Genomic DNA, 20,202 nt, shown 5'->3' on the forward strand with positions numbered 1-20,202 from the left:
GATGGCGCAGGGGAGAGGGAAGCGGCGATTCAGTGAGAGTGTGTGCTGGCGAATTATTGTAGTTCGTTTCGTAAATCGTAGTTAATGAAATATTAAATCCTGATACTGGCGTGTGTATTAATTATTTGTCCCCTGGCGACAACATTATCAGAAGTGGAATAATTATAACTCAAGAACGTCTCTAGAAATCGTGAAATTTTCTTTCGCTTTTGCTGTGTGATTGCGAGAAAAAGAAAAGAAGATGGCGGGTGATGGTGACAACGAGGACGCGTATGTGGAAGAGTTGGGACAAGTGACGGGATCACGTGGGGAAAATGCGGTTAACGAGAGTATAAATACTGTATTCCCAGATTCCAGTAACCCTGACTTAACGCAATTAATGATCCAACAAATGGCGACTATGACCCAGAGTTGGGACAAGTGACGGGATCACGTGGGGAAAATGCGGTTAACGAGAGTATAAATACTGTATTCCCAGATTCCAGTAACCCTGACTTAACGCAATTAATGATCCAACAAATGGCGACTATGACCCAGCTACTATCAGTAATGGGGAATAACCAAGCACAGGCGCAAGCATTACACACGGGACCAAGGGACAACGTTTACCATATTATGCCAGATTTAAACAAAACGATCGGAGACTTCGGGGGTAGCTGTGGAATACAAGCCGAGGAATGGATCGACACAATAAATAGTTGCGCTTTATTACACAAATGGCCAGAAGAATTTAAGTTAGAGACCGCTAGAATTCACCTATACGGTGGAGCTCGTGATTGGCATCGGACGAGGCGGGCGCAGATCAAGAACTGGTCAGACTTTGAGACAAAATTCCGAGCAACATTCGTAATGGAAGAGAGCCTCACAGAAAAATGGAAACACATGACAAGGAGAGTCCAACAATCAAAGGAAAGTGTGGAGACGTATTTCCACGAAAAACACAAATTGTGCTCACAACTTAAACTATCATTTCGGGAAACAAAAGAGCAAATCGCAACGGGCTTATCGCGAAAACATGTGATACCGGGACTTTTAGTGAAAGAACACGCGAACATTGACGATTTTTTACATGATGTAATAACGCTTTATCGTGTATCGGGTTATGGATTCAGCGCAGAATCGCCTCGAGAACCACCGAGGCATGCGAAGTGGACCGCGGATTCAGGGAAAACAGCGAGTTTTCAAAAACGTGACGTGAACCAGGACAATACAAAAGTGAAAACTACCGAACAGACAATAAAATGTTACAATTGTACGGAAATAGGCCATTATGCTTCTAAGTGCCCCAGGCCCCAAGGCGTTGAGCTTTGCTTCAAGTGTAAACAAAGCGGGCATAGGCATGCACAGTGCCCTTTGAGAAACAAAACCGAGGCGCAGCAGCAACTCATAATTGCATCACCGGGATCAACTAGTGGTAACAACATCGACAAATTCCTACGCGTAGTTGAAGTAAACGGAGTAAGAATAGAAGCGCTTATTGACCCTGGCAGTTCAGTGTGCACAATTAAAGAAAATGCAGTGGTCGATAAGAAAAATGTAAAACGCGAACGTCAAGAACTATATGGTTTTGGAAATGCAGCAGCAATAATTTGTGAAGAATATATAGAAACGGATGTAAAAGTGGACAATGTAACCGCGGAAAGAATTAAATTTTATGTGGTGCCAAATAACGTGCAGAGTCTAGACATTATCATTGGAAGGTCATTCACAGAACTAGAGCACATAGCATACGCGAAGGTCGGTGACCGATTAATCTTTGGTAATCGAAACAGTGATCCTTTTAAGAACTTGCAAATAGTAGAGGAAACTTCAAATCGAGTGAAATTGCGAAGCGTGAAGGAAAACGAAGTAGCAGCAAACAGTGTTAATTACATCGACGTCCATTGCGGCGAGGAAATCGTATCGGTACCAATCGCTAATCCAACTAACAATCGAGTAAAAATAAACGAAGGAGCTGTAGTGGGAGTTATAGAAAACAAAGGAGAAGAATTGGAGGAGCTGTTTACGGACACAGATACAGTTGAGATTACAGCAGAAATGCTTAATATTGACGAAGATGTAACACCGGAAGTAACTGCAGAATTGGTGGATTTGTGCAAGGAATTCCGACATTGTTTCGCATTTAACTTACAAGAATTAGGCTGTACAAATGTAATGGAGATGACCATCGAGGATAACAACGTGCCAGTACGCTGCAAACCATATCGAGCCAGTATGAAAGAGAGGAAAATTATCTCTCAAATTGTGGATGAGTGGAAGAAAACCGGAATTGCTAAGGAAACAACATCTGCCTACGCGAGTCCGGTTTTACTAGTGCATAAAAAATCGGGCGAACCGCGTTTAGTGGTAGACTACCGTAAATTAAATAAACAAACTGTTAAAACAAATTTTCCTGTGGCAACAATCGATGAACAAGTGGAAAATTTAAGTGGAAACGAGTTATTTACAACACTAGACATGGCGCACGGGTTTCTACAATTGCCCTTATCTGAAAACTCGAAACACAAAACGGCATTCATTACGCCGGATTGTACAGGGGAGAAAAGTGCAAAATTGTATAGAAAAACAATCGTGAACGGTGAGGAAAAGTTATTGTATGTTATACCGCGTGCTTTGAGAAAAAGTATTGTCGTGAAGTGCCACGATTTATTGGGGCACTTCAGTGTCGACAGAACTGTTGCGAAAATAAAGGAACTGTATTGGTTTGCGCGAGTAAAACGGTATGTGAGACGGCATATTAGTGCGTGTGCCGAGTGTCTCATAAACAAAATTCCGGGAGGAAAAAGGCCAGGTCAGTTACACCCAATTCCGCCGCCGAGTCGACCCTTTGCGAGGATTCATATAGATCATGTGGGCCCCTTTATCAAAAGCAGCGCAGGCAACATGTATATACTAGTTATAGTGGACGCTTTAACGAAGTTTGTTAAACTGTTTGCAATGAGTAGCACAAAAACTGCACCAACTGTGAATGCTATTGAACTTTTTATGACACAATTCGGTATACCGAGACGGTTGATATCAGATCGAGGTACCTGTTTCACTTCGGAGCTATTTAAAGATTTTATCGATAGAAACGGTATTCAACACATTTTAAATTCTACACAGTGGCCACGGGCAAACGGCCAAGTAGAACGAGTCAATCAAACGTTAGTGCCAGTAATAATGAGTGCGATGGATAATGAAACAGAGTGGGACATTAAAATACCCGAAGTCGAGCGAAATTTAAATATTACACCAAATAAAGTGACACGGAAAACCCCTTTCGAGGCATTATATGGGTTTCTACCCCGATTTACTGATGGACCATTATCAAATTTAGTCGAGGAGGAGGATGCTGAATGGAGACCACCCGAGGATGTTCAACGAGAAATTCGGGAGAACATTCTAGTCGAACAAGCAAAATACAAAACCAGGCACGATAAAAGACGATTTGTAGGAGTAAAATACAAAGTGGGTGACGTGGTAATGGTAAAAAGGGTGGCAATTTCAACGGGAGAAAGCACGAAGATGCAACCACGCTACAGAGGACCATTTGTGATTACGGAGGCTCTTCCAGCCGACGTTTATAGAATCGAGAAAATTGCAGGGACCGGAGGGAGGCCATTTTCAACAACGGCCCATGTCAGTCAAATGAAAGTATACAAGTTACCCGAGGACGAAGAGACCGACATATCCGATGACACAGACAACGACAGCGATGAAAATGGAAGTGATGTGATTGAACCGCAAAAAAATATTGTGAGTGTGGAAAATGAGTTACAAAGTGAAGAAGGAGGTGAAGAATTAGTGCAAAGTGGCAAACGAAATAGACATAAACCCAAATATTTGAAAGATTTTCAGTTATATTAAGCTATACATATTTCTTTTCTTGTTGTTAGTTTTAGAGTTCATTTTGTTTTATATCATGGCTGTGGCTAAATATGCAACGAGGGCGTTGCCCAGTCAGGATGCCCGAGTGTTGGCACCAGGGAAGATAGATGGCGCAGGGGAGAGGGAAGCGGCCATTCTGTGAGTGTGTGCTGCCAATTATTGTAGTTCGTTTCGTAAATCGTAGTTAATGAAATATTAAATCCTGATACTGGCGTGTGTATTAATTATTTGTCCCCTGGCGACAAACACTTCCGAAAGTCATTCAACGGTCACTTCGTACAGAAAACACAATGACCCATAGAAAAAAAATGATCGCTAATTCTACTAAAACCAATGATCAACCGTATAATGGAGGCACCCTGTATATTTTCTACTACCAAACTTGCAAAGTACTTAACCACAGCCAAATGCAATTTCACTACTCCCGTTACTAGGAGTAGACCTCGGCGCCACTTCATTTTAGCCAATGCAGAACGCGCTGTCAAAATGTTTATACCGCAGGTGTCACACTAAACCTCACGATAACAGCTGGGGACTAAGTTAACAATTTGCAGGAATGTGGAGTGGGAGCATCGTGTACAACCGATGGGAGGGGGAGGCGTCAACATTAGGGATAAATTTGGTTCATTGACCGCAGATTTCGAAATAGGAGGTGCAAGCATTTTCTAACGTATGCGTCGTCACCATGCCGAAACGTGAAGTAGGAGAAAGGGAACAGTTGAAAGGGGATATAAAAAAAAACAGATGCAAAGAGTGGGCAGCGGCCAGGAGGAGGGAGTTACATTTACATCGAGCTGACAAAATCACCGATGTGGAAGCACAACAATAGGGGGCGTAAGAAATCACTATTGAGGGAATCAAGGAAAGGGGAAAGGGGCTGCATTATTTCCTCTAGACGTGTTGCTACCTCGTTCTTCTTGGGGCAAAATGAACGACTCAAAGTACCTTATTTCTATTTTAAATTTATTTTTGCAATTAAGATCGTGTTATTTTACGCGGCGGTTGTTTTCTTCTTCAATTCGACCATTACGCAATTGTGGAAATTGGCCATCTTCTCTACTAAATTTTCCCCTTTCGGAGTGCTGCATTCATGGTAGATTTCCTTCGCTAGTTCGTCCGCCTTCTTGGCGTCAATCTCATCTGTTACAAAAACTGGAAGCGACTTTGCAAGATCTTCAGTAACAAATTTGCTGTTAAACCCGCCGTCTTCGTTGAAAAAGTGAACTTTGCCCAGGCCGCATTCGACAATTTTCGATGTCACATCGTGAGGATATTTTATATGGAAATCATCATCGAACATTTCGGAGAGCTTCGCCTTATCGATGTCTGTCTCCTTCATGCAGGCAGAAAGTGTTTCATCAATGAGTGCATCCGGAACTTCAATAGACTTCGCCTAGCAATATTATACAGTTTGAGAAGTGCGAAACAATGGCGATCACTTACCAAGGCGAGACACCCGATGAGCAAGCAAAACACAGTCTTTTTGAACATGGTGATATCGGAGAGTTACACAAGCACTTGACAGTTGCATTAAGATGCCAGTCAATTTATACAGTTCTCTTATCGTGTTTGTACTCAGCACATCGTAACACGTTGCTCCCGTAAAGGTCACAGTGGTTATTGTTGTAATCTTTAAAGTGGAGATAGCTGACCAAATAACATCTGTGGACAATGAAACTAAAACAAGACAAACCCTTAAAAATAGAAACCAATTGGAGTTTACTTAAATTATTGTCAATATTGAAGTATCATCGATTACTGCAGTAGAGATAATACCGATACGACAGCGGTTCTCAAACTTTCATAATCAGCACACCTCATTTAATAACTCATACAATTTGGCTCACTTCTCCCCTTCCGCTGAATAAACTAAGGACCAACGAGTTGAATTAAAATCAAATTAGACCAGGAAATTCCTTGTAGTTCACTTGTCGGACACCACGGCGCGCACGTGGGTGAAGATTGTCACTCGTTCGAGAAGGTCATTGAATTATCTCCAGGTGCCGTGATAAGTAGAAAAGCGCGTCCCCAAATGTTACTGTTTATTTTAAAACTCATGCCAGGAAGTCACCACATTTTCAGGTGTAGTGATTTCATTGCGACAATTCTTGTGCAATATAAATGTGGATAAATTGATAATCGGATCCTGTACTTTGAGTAATCCAAGAAAGAGTTCAATTCAATTCACTTCAGAGGCATCCATATTAGGCGTTTAAACGTTTTCCAACCGAAATTGATGTAAAAATGACGATTTTTTTAAACACAAATCGCACACAAAAAGTGCATGTTTTTAAAACTGCAGAGCTAGTTACAGAATAAATGTGATTTGAAATTTCAATCTCAAGAAAATCAGAATACTTCACTGCAACCAACAAAAGTTTAACTTCTAGGATCCTTCGTAGGTATTGAAGAATATTTATGAGCATTTAAGGGTATGAACAGATTTGGACAAAATTTGGGGTGCATATAGGTTGGTATGGGGAATCGAAAACGTTCATGGTTGTTGAGGGTGTCAAAAGTTTAAAAGATCCATAGCGGCTTGAAAAAATTTTTTTTTCCTTTTTTTAACTTACACTGGCCAAAATGGCTTAAAAACTACAAAAAGTTCATTACAATTTTTTTGTGAGTTCCTTTGGTTAAGAGAAGTTTTGAATTGAAAACTTAAAGTATTTATTTTATTTTTTTAATTTGCATTTTCCTCTAAAAGTAAGCATCAAAGTGAAAAGTGTTACTTACAAAAAAGAAGGGTCTTGATGAGATCTACAAAAAAACTTCTACACTTTTTGTGTCGGGTTCAAGGCGCTAGAGGGCATTTTCTAAATGTTATACTATGACCAAAGATAATAATTGCAATGACTATTAAAAGTAGTCGGAAAGTCAAGTCAGGAGTTTACCTGACAACTAGTTTGTTGTAGAGCTTTAAAAACCTTTAAAATCCTATGAATACTCTCAACGGTGTTGTTACACCTTCCAAGGTTTTCTAGTACCTTTAAAGGCAATTAATAGCCACTAGGACCCTTTGGGCGTTTTCAAAAGTGCAGGAACCTCTAAAACCTTTCGAGCTTTTATTAGCTTTAAGGCTTTTGTAAGTTTTTTTATAAAGCCTTCTAGAGATTTAATAGAATTTAAGAATCCTTTTACGCCTTTAAGCATTAAGAATATTCCAAGCAAGAGCTTCCCAATGTCGCTAAAAGGCTTTTTAGAGATCTCTACAAGCTTAAAAGGTCTTTATGGGTTCTTAAAGGTCTACTAAAATCGTGAAGAGTAACTGTTGGAATGCATTAGAATCTTTACCACGATTTCAGTGCTTAAGGGTTCCTATGGAATGAGTGTACAAGTAGCTTGGAGGGTATTTTACAGCTTTAATGATGTGCAAGCACCCCAGAGCTTTGCAGATTGCCTAAAAGTCTTTGTAAACCTTTAATAACTGAGAGTTTTTATGGCAGTTTGAATGCTTTTAAGGGTTTTTAAGGGCTATTTAAACTTGTAATGTTCCACATATGACCGTTTTGAATTGAACAATTCCCGCTGTAAATTTTATGGATTTTATTAAATGCAAAAGACGCAAGTTACGCCACTGGAGAATATTAATAATTCTAATTACTCCAGGACGAAGGCACGCAAGTAGATGCGCCTTATGGATGTTCACTCGCGCGCGAGAGAGAGAGAAACTTAATGAGTTGTTTTGGTCGTGGCGAAATAAATAAATAAATTAATTTATTAATTTAATGGGTATAATGTATTTTATTTACATTTGTATTATTTGCAGTCGATCTATTAGGGTTTTGCTTTATAAATTTGAATTTGCAAGGATTTAGAAAACACTACACAATATTGGGGGTAGCTTTGTACATTCATAGATTGTAATCTATGAAGCAAATCTATGAAGCAAATGTTTTGGGGATACCCAAGGGTTCGTTTTATTATTTGTCAAGTGGAAGTGAAAGATATTAGTACGCAATGAAGCTTTTCCACAAGTGTGGGTAGCTTTCATTTAAGATTAATATAAGGAGCTTTGATGCAATTTAGAGTATATTTCAGACTTTATGTGCGTTTTACCTGTAATGGAATGTTCCACATTCTAGATCTTTACGAATTATACAACCCGCAGGAAGGTGGCTTTGAAATTCAATTACGATGTTTGTTATCGGCTTGTGTGATGAGTCGGGGGTTTTTGTTTGTTTTATATAAAAATCCGAATAATGACTCAAAATTAATAAATTATGAGACTCAATAGTCTCAACTCACTTCGGAACATATCGAAGAAAAATTGCAAACAATTCTAAAATCGAAAAATAGACACTAAAATAACAAATTCTGATGAAATAACCAATTCTGTGTTTATTCGGAATGAAATCCTCCAGATTTAAATTAAATTAAAACATTAGCACATACAGGATGGCCGTTATTATCTTCGTTACTATGTCATCCTAAACTATATTTAAACTATGATTGAATTATGTTGTAGGAATAAAAGTTCTTCTGCTTCATTGCATTCATTATCTTGATTTGATTATAGTACGTAGACAACCCGGGAATGTAAAAGGTCCTTAGGGAAATCTCACCCGCATTTTCAGAAAACTGATGACATCTTTATGTAAAGAGAGTGCAGTAAATTACGGAATTAAGAAAATGAGGACCGCTTTACTAAAATCTATGGAAGGTAATTTGGAAAGTATTTTCAAATTTTTCTACTTGGAATTTCGCTTTCGTAGCATATTTAGCAGGACATCAAAGGGCTAACTAAATAGACTTCAATCAAACCTTTTATAAGCCTCTGGAGTGTACTTTCGGATGAATTTGTTATAATAAAAGCCAAACCAATTCGGATTTTGTTAGGGAGGCCCCCACAGTTTGGTATGCGCTGCGTTAAACGTAATCGTTCCCTTTACATGGAAACCGTATTGTATCCTTCAAGGTCATAGTTTGGAGACAAAAGATTCACAATTTTTAACTTCCAAAAAGCAATTGGAGCGTTCCTTGGAATATTTAACCACGCTACCTGTTGATCAATGGAATAATGTAACTCCATTCGCATTGGAAAGGGTAGCTTTGATAGTGCCAGGTTATTACGCAAAGGTGTATTTGTTGACCAAATCATGACATCAGTTCACATAGTATCATATTTAGACTATAATGGATAACAAACATGATAACAAACACTGTGTAAATTGCATAATTCAATTTCAGCCTTTTTGAAACCACTACCTCAACTTCTAGGAAGTTTCATTGTTTACCCAGTTCAGGTGCCCATTCCGTCTTATAAACTATTTAAACAAATTGACCATAAGTTTTTTTTAACTCTCCATGGTGAAGGGTTCTAATTTTAAAGGCAAGAGTTTTTTTAATGCTAGGTTAGACGGTCTCTTCCCAAAAAGGCTCTGCCAAAGAAACGCCCCTCCCTTCTAAGCAATAAAGCCTTGAAGGTGTAAAGAGATCATTGTTGTTGCTCATGGCATAATAAAAGTTTATCATTATGACTTCATTTTAGTTTTTAGTGGAATTCAATTATTGCATAATTATCTAATGACCCAGAGATAATAAATAGTTTAAAAAACAAACAAATAATCTTGTTTACTTGTCGATAATGATAATCATACTGTACTACACCGAAAAATATAGATTTATCACTAATCACTAATTTTCCAGCCTTTGTATGAGCTTGGTATCGTTTGGCAATACGGGTTTGTGGATGAAGTTACAATGTTCCTTTATTCCACGTCCTAACAACTATTTATTTTACGTATTTTAAAATTAACATATTATTGTATAATTAGAAATGCTTATAGTACAGATTAACAAAATTCGATGATTTTAAAAAGATCTTTCTGACTCTCCTGACAAATTTGGCTTGAGCAATCCAAAGCAATCAGCCAGTACGACTGAACCACTACTGAAAGTTACAGCGTAAAAACCAGTTGGGAAGATCTTATTTACACACAAGTTCGAGTCTACCCTTCGAGCAGTTCAACTTTGGACCGTTGGTTCACTCTCTAGTTTACGATTCATAGAAATGGTAATTCCTTGGTTGGAGTTACACCATAGCTCGAAGGGGCCTTCTCTGGAGTCTGCGCTGGATATCCGAAACTACATGTCCCCTGATACAAAGAAAAAGCAGGTCAATAAAAAATGATAGTTTGCTTGAGGAGTACAGTATTTTCCAATTGGATCCCGTTTAACTTGAATTTTTATTGGTGCATTTTTAATACGAAATTCAACGTGCAATTGTGAAACTGTAAGTATTATTATAACATGATCAGTAACCTTATGGTGTGGGAGTTCTGGAATTAGTTGGATCGAGTCTTATCTTTCATTGTGGAGGATATAATTGAATTAGGTGGATACGCAATTTTTATTACCGAGTTGTTTTTTCTTTGTTTTACAGTTAATTACTGGGGGCATCGGAACAGAGCATTTTTCCTATGCGGACGATTTCCTTATTAAAAATGAGACTGTTATTATTTTATTGCATACCTTAATTATCTGTGCGATTTTGGTCTCCAACAATTATAATAAATTAATTGCAACTCCTACCTAGGATTTCTGTGAAACACTTTCGGTGTAGTCAGTATAAATAACAACCTCGATTGCATGCGACTTTATTTTAATACACAAAATTACAGTAGCGTTTATTAAGCTGTGGCCTTCTTCTGTAGTTCAATCACCACGCAATTATTAAAGTTGACTAGTTTTTCTACGTTATTTTCGCCCTTTGGAACATTGCATGGAGCATACAGCTCATTTGCCATTTGTCTCGCTTTCTTGCCATCGACGTCTTCCCCTACCAACGCACTAAAGTTGCTTGCCAGCTTTCCGAGTATGTATTCGCTATCAAACTCGCCGTCTTTTGTAAAGTAATGACCCGCCTGGAGGGCGCATTCAAAATACTTGGTTGTTACTTCACTTGGATATATTACGTGGGCGTTTTCGTCGACCATACTGGAAGTGTCCGTGCCCTTCATGCATGCCTCCGCTTCGTCGGCGTCTATGTTCACCTGTGGTACTACTCCAGACCGCACCTAACCAATACGTTACGTAGATGCCCAACGAACATTGTAATTTGTATTTACCTGGAAGATGCAGGCCAGGAAGAGGCAGATCATCAGCTTTCCATTCATGTCGTTGGCGCGTGTGGGTTGACCAGAAACTTACTTTTTTCGGGATTATGTGGGTCAAATTTATACCCGCTGGTTATCGTGTGAACGGTGACCTAATGATCTGATTGACCGACTGGTGGCGCTTAATCAACAGGCATGTCTTCTATCGGCCCTGCCAAGATTAACTCCATGATGTCCAAAATAGGAACGTTGCAAATCGTTGTAAATATCTTAGAGAGTTACCAATCCAAAACGATGTGTAAACAATCAATTTCCCTGTTGCTAACTGGTCTACCATTTCAGGCTCGATGACATTTTCAGATAAATCTGTTTTTAACTGTACTTTATAATATATTAAGCCATTTTTTGGACTTGATAAGGAGCAATAATTTATTTATGTCAAAGAGAGGTACACAGTGAGTATTTCGACATACATACTTAATTAAAATAAAACGCTTTGTTCTAAAATATTAAAATCACCATTTAATCCGCATTATCGTTTTGGTGGTTATGGCGTATTGGTACAAAAATAAAGAAGAATTAGTAGTGGGATGGTTATGATCAGAATAGAGGGATTTTCTGAAAGAGAGGTGGTCCTTGAGTAAAGCTTTGAGAGCCCATAATCGAAGAAGAATTATTATATCTCAAGAGTATAATTAACTAATTATTGCATTTGTTCATGACTTTTCTTCCCCACAAATGCCTATTTCTTTTACCATTGGGGAAATTACTTAATTATTCAATGCATTTTTCTATAATGATACCTCCTGTAAATTATCTAGTTCTTAGGTCATTAGTGGACCAGATTAGCATTGTTTGTTAACATTTTTAATTAAGCACATTTCCTGTGATTTGTTCTAATCAATTTTACTGATTTATAGATTTTTATAGTTATTAGATAGATATGTGCATGAATGAATTCACTTTGGTATTGTAGAACCTAATAAACCGGCACTTCGAACACCTAAAATAAATTCTTCATTTTCTTATATATACTCAGTGACATGGAAATTGCAACACCAAGAAGGAGTTGGAATTTTTTGACCAAACTTTGCAGAAACGTTTAGCTACTAAAAGGTAACAATAGATTAAAATTTAAAAGAAAAAGGATGAAATATAAACATATTTTTATTAACAAAAATAGTAGTCCCTCCCTATTGGTTACGCACTCCCTCACGCTTCGTAGCATCGCATTTTAGCAGACGGCCGATTTCCTCTTGAGGTATTGTGTCCCAAGCAACTGTGAGTAACCTCTATTTCATTGTGTAGAGCTTGCAGTGTCTGCGGAGGATGCGGTAAGTTCATCAGTCTTCTCTTCATAATGTCGCAAACTTGCTCGATAGGCGATATACTGGGAGATCTGGGTGGCTATGGCAAGAAATTGACGTTATCATGTGCAAATAAGTCCATAGAACGTCTTTCAATGTGGGGAGGGGCATTATCCTGCTGGAAAAGTGGGTCTTCCAACTGCTGAAGAGATGGAAGAATATCGGGTTCTATCACGTCATCCACATATCGCTGGGGGGTCGTATTACCTCGAAAGAATAACAAAGGAGCCCTAGTCCCATAAGTTATAGTACTCCATACCATAGTCCCCACAGCTTAGTGCACATGCCTCATAACAGAAAATTCAACATTGCGACGTTCCCCACGTCTTCGGCTGCCCTTCATACGGCCATCATGCATACCCAAACAAAATCCGGATTCATCACTGAACACTACCCAATGCTACTCTAGGTTCCAGTGCAGTCGCAACCTACACCACTCCAAACACTTTGTTTTAAATAAAATTGTCAGTGTCGGCCATTAGTTATCGTATCCCGCTTAGGAATTTAACTAAAAAGGGGAATTGTATTTATATCGGTAGCGTTTCTTTTATATAACATACCATACGACGTTTCGTATGTTTATGTTCCGCTAATAAGTGAAAAAATGCCTATGTGTCATTTGTTATCTATTGGGCGCAACTTTATGGAAAGCAAAGGGCATGTGCATCTTTTGCTTTTGGTCGCATTTCTCGAAATAGATAATTTTCACGAAGACCTACTCTTAGTCCAGTATGCAGATAATTTTAACCTGCAAAAGGTGGTGTAAAAGATTTTATTGTTTTAAATGGTCCATTTGGGTCCAAATAACATGTATTTGAAGAGTACGCACAATTTTTTCCCCGGCACAACTTTTGGCAGCCAAAAAACCTCAAAATTTTTGTCATTTTTTTAGTTTTTCGCTTAAAACTCGAAAACGGTCCATATTTTATGAATAACACTTCTTTAGTAAAGTAAAGAAAACAAAATTATGCGTCGATAAAAAAAAAACAAACAAAATCGGTCCAATAGAAAATTTTTTGCAAACATCAAAAAACGCCCATTTTTCCAACGAAATTCAAAAACTGGTCCAATTTTAAATTGTTGGTACTTTTTGAACTCTCTGATTGATGTTCTACAATCTTTAGGGAGGGAAGGTAGTGGATTTTTTCGTTCCTTTGGGAGCCACAACGCATTAAAAAAAGGTTAACTCAGTTCTTTAGAAAAGTTGGAAAAAATGGGCGTTTTTTGATCGCTTGTAAACATTTTTCTATTGGACCGATTTTGTTTGTTTTTTTTATCGACGCAGAATTTTGTTTTCTTTAATTTACTAAAGAAGTATTATTCATAAAATATGGACCGTTTTCGAGTTTTAAGCGAAAAAGTGAAAAAAGTCCGAACGTTTTGAGGTTTTTTGACTGCCAAAAGTTGTGCCGGGAAAAAATTGGTGTGCACTCTTCAAATACATGTTATTTGGACCCAAATGGACCATTTAAAACGTTAAAATCGTTTACACCACATTTTGCAGGAATCGGCCCTTCTGACTGCTCCGCATACTGGACTATCTGAGGAAACTGATAATTTTAGATGGGAAATATACACAAACATATAATTTAGTCATATTTGATATGATCTAACTAAACATAGTGCTACGCTTTTGGTAGTTTGAAAGCATTGGTATAAAACTTATGATATAATATGTGAAGTACCTATAACTCTCGCCAGGAAAGATTGCCGGTCACAGCACACCTTGTGTCGATTTACAATCTTTGTTTTTATTAAGATGCGAGCGACTTCTGGAATAGGATCATGCCAATGTTGAACGAAACGTCTTTTTGTTCAACATTGACACGATACTATCCCGGAAGTCGCTAGCACCTTACGAAAAACAGAGATTGTAGATCGGGATCAAGTGTTCTGTGACCGGCAATCTTTCCTGGCGAGAGTTATAGCATTGTACGTACCCCCCGCCAAAGGGAAATATTACTACAGCCTCATTATAGGTTTTTTTTTTTATTTCTTGAAGCATCCAGATGGGAATTAAAAGGTTTTAGAAAGAAATAAAAAATTATTTCCAATGTACCTATAATAGGATATCCATTTTTCGTCTTGGGAATATGTGACATTATGATTTACAAATCAACAGCATTCAAATAAATAAATAATAAATAGCAATTTATCTAATCCATATCATTAGGAACGGCATAACAATGTGCAGGGTAATGCTAGGTAGTTTCTTTTGTTTTCCCTTTCAAGTAATGAGTTGTCGCCTCAGGCGTTATAAGTGCAATTTGAGTTGCCTATCCTTACGTTAGCGTTTTGATTTTTTCTGAAGATCGCGAAACATATTTTTAGCGTAACACAACGAAGTTGAGGTAAAGCTTATGTGCTCGTGTTTCCGTCCGTCCGTCCGTCCGTCCGTCCGTCCGTCCGTCCGTTCCATCGAGATCTCGGCCCCTGAGCCACCTAGAGACTTCGGGTTTTCGCTAATTGATAGCTGTTATGGTCTATATTTGCCCAATTCGATCAGTTTCATTTAACTCCATATTTTGCGCAGACTGCGCAATGCCAACTTTCATATTTATGGGGATATTTCTTTGAAATTTTAACCACAGACGCTTCTAGTAAAGATAAACATTTCGCGCATAGTACAAATTATGTGGGCATGCGCAGTGACTGCGCAATGCCAACTTTCTTATTTATGGAGATATTTCTTTGAAATTTTAACCACAGGCGCTTCTAGTAAAGGTAAACATTTTGCACATAGTAAACATTATGTGGGCATGCGCAGTGACTGCGCAATGCCAACTTTCTTATTTGTGGAGATATTGCTTTGAAATTTTAACCACAGACGCTTCTAGTAAAGATAAACATTTCGCGCATAGTAAAAATTATGTGGGCATACGCAGTGACTACACAGGCTGCTCATAGCCAACTTTCTTATGTATGGTAATATTTCTTTGAAACTTTATTTTACTTATTTAACTCCTCTCTTTCTCTGAACGTGGACGTGCTTCAATATGCAGATTCGACATTTTGTGTGCTTTTGGTGACGATGCGTCGTTTCAATACTTTGTGTTACGCGGCAATACCCACGAGTGGGTTTTGGAACATTTTTTTAAATATATACCCTCATTACATCGGCTATTATCTACAAAAAACGATTTTTCTATTCACCGATCTTCCTAAAAAACTAAGACCGATATTTCAATTTTTTTAAGTACCGCCGTTCTTTTCATCATTGCAAAGAATATCCACTATCGAGAATTTGTTAGACTGCAACTACAAAAGCAGCATTTCATAAGAACGTTTAGCTATTTTTTCCAATATGGCGGATTGGCTACAGAAGAGCCTTAATTTTCAATTCTGATGGAAGATAAGGATTGAAGTCGATGTCCGGTTACTATGTTTTGTAGGTGTTTTAAAACCGTCGCCGGTTCTCAAGTAAAATCATACTTGGAAGCCGAGGGACTTAATTTTACCACGCCTCTCATAAACGTTTCCATCCTAAAGCCCTCTCCCACTTTGTCCTCAAGGATCAGCAAAAGTGGTACGCGATGGACATTTATTGTTGAGTTATTTGTATTTACCGTTCTCTAGGAATTCGATAGTCTTTCGTGCAGACTAGCAATGGTGAGACTTTTTTTTGTTCTCACCACAACTTGTAGCTGCCATTATACTGATTTAGGGTAGATTCTAACAAGGACTATATCGTCGTTTCAATTGCGTAGGCAGTTTCATCAGAGTGAAGGCTTCCCTGAGACTCTGTAAGCAGCCAGGGTAAGCTCTGACGCTAGTGGATGTCTGGCGCTGGAAAGATACGAAAGTAAGTCGGAACTTGGTTCAAATAATACCGGTTGGGTGACTTGTAGCTTGAGTAATGGCGGGGACCATGGCTGGGATGACCAGTACGGTACCACCAGGATTTTGTCTCCGAGATTTTTTGTATGCTTCGTAGGATCACGAAGAAAGTTGGAAACGCATAGAAGACTAATTTAGATCAGGATCCACACCCATAGACCCGAGATCCTTTTGCCAAGAGACATACTTCGGATATTTGAAATTATTTTTTGATGCGAAAAGGTCGATAATCGGCCAACGGTTTTCATACTTTCTTGGACAAACCTATACCGGAAACCCTAGGAACTCAGCCAATGTCTTAACTTTGCGTAACTCCTGAGAACTAAGGGAAGTTATTAATTTTTGACTCCGGTAGTCCTATAGTCATGTCTTGGTGTTGAAATTAAAACCTAGAAATTTACAAGATTGGCTTGGGAAAAGTACGTTTTTTCCCTATTTATGAACTCCCCCATATACAGTCAAGCCAAGCAAACAAGTCCGTCAAGAAGGCGATGGTTTGGTGTCGCTGTATTTTAGAAGTACAGTCTGTGTCAATAGTGTTTGGCGGGAAATTTAAACTTGTTCTATTTTGGCATTTTTTAATGAAGCTACGTTGGAAAACTGGAGAAAGAAATTTAGTACAAGAATTACAAACCAAAATAACAAAATACCTAGTTAGCTAAGTACTACTAATGACAAAGCAGTGTGTAATTAAACTAATTAAACAGTATCGTCGTCACGTTCATCTTCACTGATTTCAGAACCTTCGCCCGATGTGCCAGTGATTACCGTGAAAGATATACTTTCTAGAGCGTCATCTAACAATCCATGGCGTTGCCACATTTATTCTTCCAATCTCTTAATGTGGATTATAATGTACCCAGACTTATACTTTTCGATTTGATGATGAGATGTGCATTTTCAATACATTCCAATTTATTTCATCCTGCTTCAATCAGTTTTATATACACCAGTTTCATCTTCTGTTAGCAATCACTCCATAAAATGGATGGATGTAGGTTTCGTCAAAAAATTTGATCTTTACCTCCAATGCAGCCTATTTTCTTCTTCATTTTATTAACTAAATTATTGATTGTAGAGATTTTGTTATGGATCATGTAAACTTCATTCTTCAAGACGCCTAAATCACAATTATCCAATGTTCGTTGCTTCTTTGATGGAAATTTCCATATCCTATCATCGGCAAGTTTGACTTCGATCTACAGGATAACAATAAGTATTTATTTCAGAGGAATATTAATGAAATTCACATTACTTAATCTCTGCACCCTCTCCAAAAGGAAATATCTACACACCGGCAGCTTTCTCTTTGCCGAAGAATTCCACTACCCTTTCAATAACATTTCTGGTTTCGGAATGTACAATTGCAGAGGTTTGTTTCTCTTTTCTTGCCGTACGGATAAAATTGGTGCAACAAGCGCATTTTATAATTTAATCTCTAAATGTGTCACTGTCACATTTTTTACGGACTGTACACGCCTGCTTTGTAGGTATTGGCTTAACTTTTTCCCGCCACGAATTGCCTAAATTAGTTCGCATATTTTCCGAGGGACTTGTTTGCTTGGTGGAGCTGTAGCACACTTTTTTCATTTTAGGTAAGTTCGTCCATGTACTAAAAATGGACGTACATTTGACGTACATCTCAATACGTACTATGCATGTTAAATATTTATGCCCATTACTTCACCCGAACCACTATCAGTCACGTTTTATCATTTTAAAGAATATACTGAAAACACGCGAATTGGGACGATCAAATTAATGATTATTTCATGAAGTATTTAGTGAAAGTGAACCGTGATCTCAGCCGTCTTGTATTTTAATTATTTTCCCGTTTGTACTGTAGCGCAAGTTTGGCACTATTTTAATATTAAAAGTATTGAAATATGAATAAAAATCGCACTATGCCCATTGTACGGTACTTTTTCACTATCGTGTACTTGTTATGTACCTACAATGTACATTGTATACAATAGTATCTACAAAGTACGTGCAATAGGTACATACTTTGGACGTAAATAGTGTACGTACACTACAGGTACAATGATGTGACAAATGGACTTAAAATGTACGTCCATATAAAGTACATCGTATGTGTGTCCATGTACAGTGTACATTTTTAAGTCCAATAATTACGTGTTATGTACGTACATAGTACACTTGTGTGTTATATTGGCCGAGAAAAACAAGTAATTTCACTTCTACGTCAGTCTCAATCCTATAATTAGGAAGTCGTCTAGGTACAGGTAAATTTGAAAATTGTTCCCGTAAAACTAAAACCTCGGATATTTTCTATCTGAACGGTGTATAGGGACGGCATAGAAAGCATCTTTGAAATCGATGGTAGTCTTCTTAGGAGTAATCCTGAAACTGTTTCAAAATTTTCAAGTGAGGTTTCAAGTTTAGTATAAATCTCTTTTTTTCGTTGGGTTTGTCAGCTAAAAAGATTTCTGGTAGGAACTGGTCCTTTATGTCTGTATTTGAACGTATTGGATCACCGCTGCATGCTTTACCAAATTCGCAACCTCTAGCCTCCTTTGCTAGGAATTCGGGTCTTTTTTGAAAAGGCTTCTTTGTAAAAGGCAGTTTCATAACCTCTAACTCTAATTTTGAGCCATTCGCGAAAGAGTTTGCCCAGCCTTCCCGCGTAGAAGCCGTTTGAACATACCAATATTAATATCTCCGCCAAAAGCGAATCCGGTCTGGTTTCGAGGTTTGACCTTTTGATTTCGTGTCCTTCGGGGTCTTTATTCGACGAACCGGATGACAGCAGTTTAAAGAAGGCGGGTAATCGACGCCCTTCCTTTTTTGCAATGGAAATTGCCTAAAACCTATTGTACCTACCTTTCCGGCTGTTTTTAATTGCTTAGCTGTTTTATGGATTCTGGCAGATCTGGCCCGTTTTTTTCCGTCAAATCTTTCACGTTTTTGTATAGGAGGGGATAAATAACAGTACGCCGTACGCAAGATACCTATGTTGTGGAACAAGCTTGGTAGCATAATATGACTAGAACCGCTAAAATTCTGCAAGAGATCGTTTTTTACCTGTTTAGGAATGTTATTTTCCTCCTCTAGAAGTGAGTTTAGTGCTCATTCGAGTTCCGCCATTGCCGAGATTCCAAAGTTGACGACGAGAGTGCTTCCAAGTTGAAGTTCGACGGTTCCAAGCACCGGGATTTGATTCTTTCAAGCTCGGGATCGGACAGCCTTGTTTTAAGATATGATCTGACCTCAGCTGTATAGCGTCGTGAGTAGTATTGTAAGGCCGATATGAGCTCACTTTAATCTTCAGTTCTGCGCATGTGCCAACTCCCCAAATTTAAAACTACTGCGCACACTCCAATTACAAGGTTGAACTACTGCGCATGCACTAAGTGGATTGAAGGTCGTGGTTGTTGTCTAAACTCAATTCAATCATTGTTATCCAAAGTAACTAGGGATCTTTCTTGAACGAATGTCACTGAAATTCATCACGGTTGTTGTCCAAAATAATTGTTTCAAACTTGGAATTGGAGCATGCGCACTAGTTTTAAATTTGGGGAGTTGGCGCATGCGCAGAACTCAAGCTCAAAGTGAGCTCATATCGGCCTTACTATACTATTGTCGTGCAAGGTTAACGAGTTTTTTGTATCAATGATATTTGAAAGCTCCTCCGGTAGATTTTCGTCATTGTGGATAATTAAACAAAAGAACGTACTGCATTATCTAATGCAACCTTCGGCCAGTGTTGTAAGAATGCAAGTCGTTCAGATTGCGACTTCCGGCGAGGAAGCGTTCCTTGCCCGTGGTGATTTTCCGTGCTCGCTTAATGAGGCGCTGATAGAGTGAGAAGCTGCCTATCCCTCAAAATTTTACCTGAATTAACATCAAAATGGACTGGATGTATTTACTGAGAAGAGTGGCGAAATCTACCAATGTTCGCTAATTTCTTGGCCCCTATAACACTTGGCAGAAGCACGTGGGTGGAATAGAAAAAAAATGGAAGATAGGCGAAAGAAGAGGAATCGGCATTATTGCGTACCGACCGGTAATCCCGGAAATAGCTTAAATGAATATTACTAACACTATAG

At 38.4% G+C, this 20,202-nt stretch overlaps 2 protein-coding genes across 2 annotated transcripts; both read right to left on the bottom strand.

Annotated features, from left to right (window-relative positions):
- Positions 1-4,806: 4,806 nt before the first annotated feature.
- LOC116182519 lies at positions 4,807-5,471 on the bottom strand. Its single transcript, XM_031503055.1, has 2 exons — positions 5,314-5,471; positions 4,807-5,263 (listed from the first exon to the last, which is right to left on the bottom strand). Exons 1-2 carry the CDS (start codon positions 5,359-5,361, stop codon positions 4,862-4,864), a joined length of 450 nt encoding a protein of 149 aa, XP_031358915.1. The 5' UTR covers positions 5,362-5,471; the 3' UTR covers positions 4,807-4,861.
- A 4,982-nt stretch (positions 5,472-10,453) lies between these two features.
- Positions 10,454-11,087, bottom strand: LOC116159184. The gene is made up of 2 exons (XM_031472124.1): positions 10,941-11,087; positions 10,454-10,889 (listed from the first exon to the last, which is right to left on the bottom strand). Exons 1-2 carry the CDS (start codon positions 10,986-10,988, stop codon positions 10,503-10,505), a joined length of 435 nt encoding a protein of 144 aa, XP_031327984.1. The 5' UTR covers positions 10,989-11,087; the 3' UTR covers positions 10,454-10,502.
- Positions 11,088-20,202: the final 9,115 nt, after the last annotated feature.

Source organism: Photinus pyralis, unplaced genomic scaffold (genome assembly GCF_008802855.1).
Source record: "Photinus pyralis isolate 1611_PpyrPB1 unplaced genomic scaffold, Ppyr1.3 Ppyr1.4_LG1, whole genome shotgun sequence".
In the NCBI taxonomy this organism is placed as follows: domain Eukaryota; kingdom Metazoa; phylum Arthropoda; class Insecta; order Coleoptera; family Lampyridae; genus Photinus; species Photinus pyralis.

Excerpts from the sequence above, each read along its gene's own strand:
- LOC116159184 (XM_031472124.1), bottom strand. The coding sequence starts at position 10,988 with ATGAATGGAAAGCTGATGATCTGCCTCTTCCTGGCCTGCATCTTCCAG. Across the intron at positions 10,890-10,940 it reads TCCTGGCCTGCATCTTCCAG|GTGCGGTCTGGAGTAGTACC; the intron begins GTAAATACAAAT and ends CGTATTGGTTAG.
- LOC116182519 (XM_031503055.1), bottom strand. The coding sequence starts at position 5,361 with ATGTTCAAAAAGACTGTGTTTTGCTTGCTCATCGGGTGTCTCGCCTTG. Across the intron at positions 5,264-5,313 it reads TCATCGGGTGTCTCGCCTTG|GCGAAGTCTATTGAAGTTCC; the intron begins GTAAGTGATCGC and ends TAATATTGCTAG.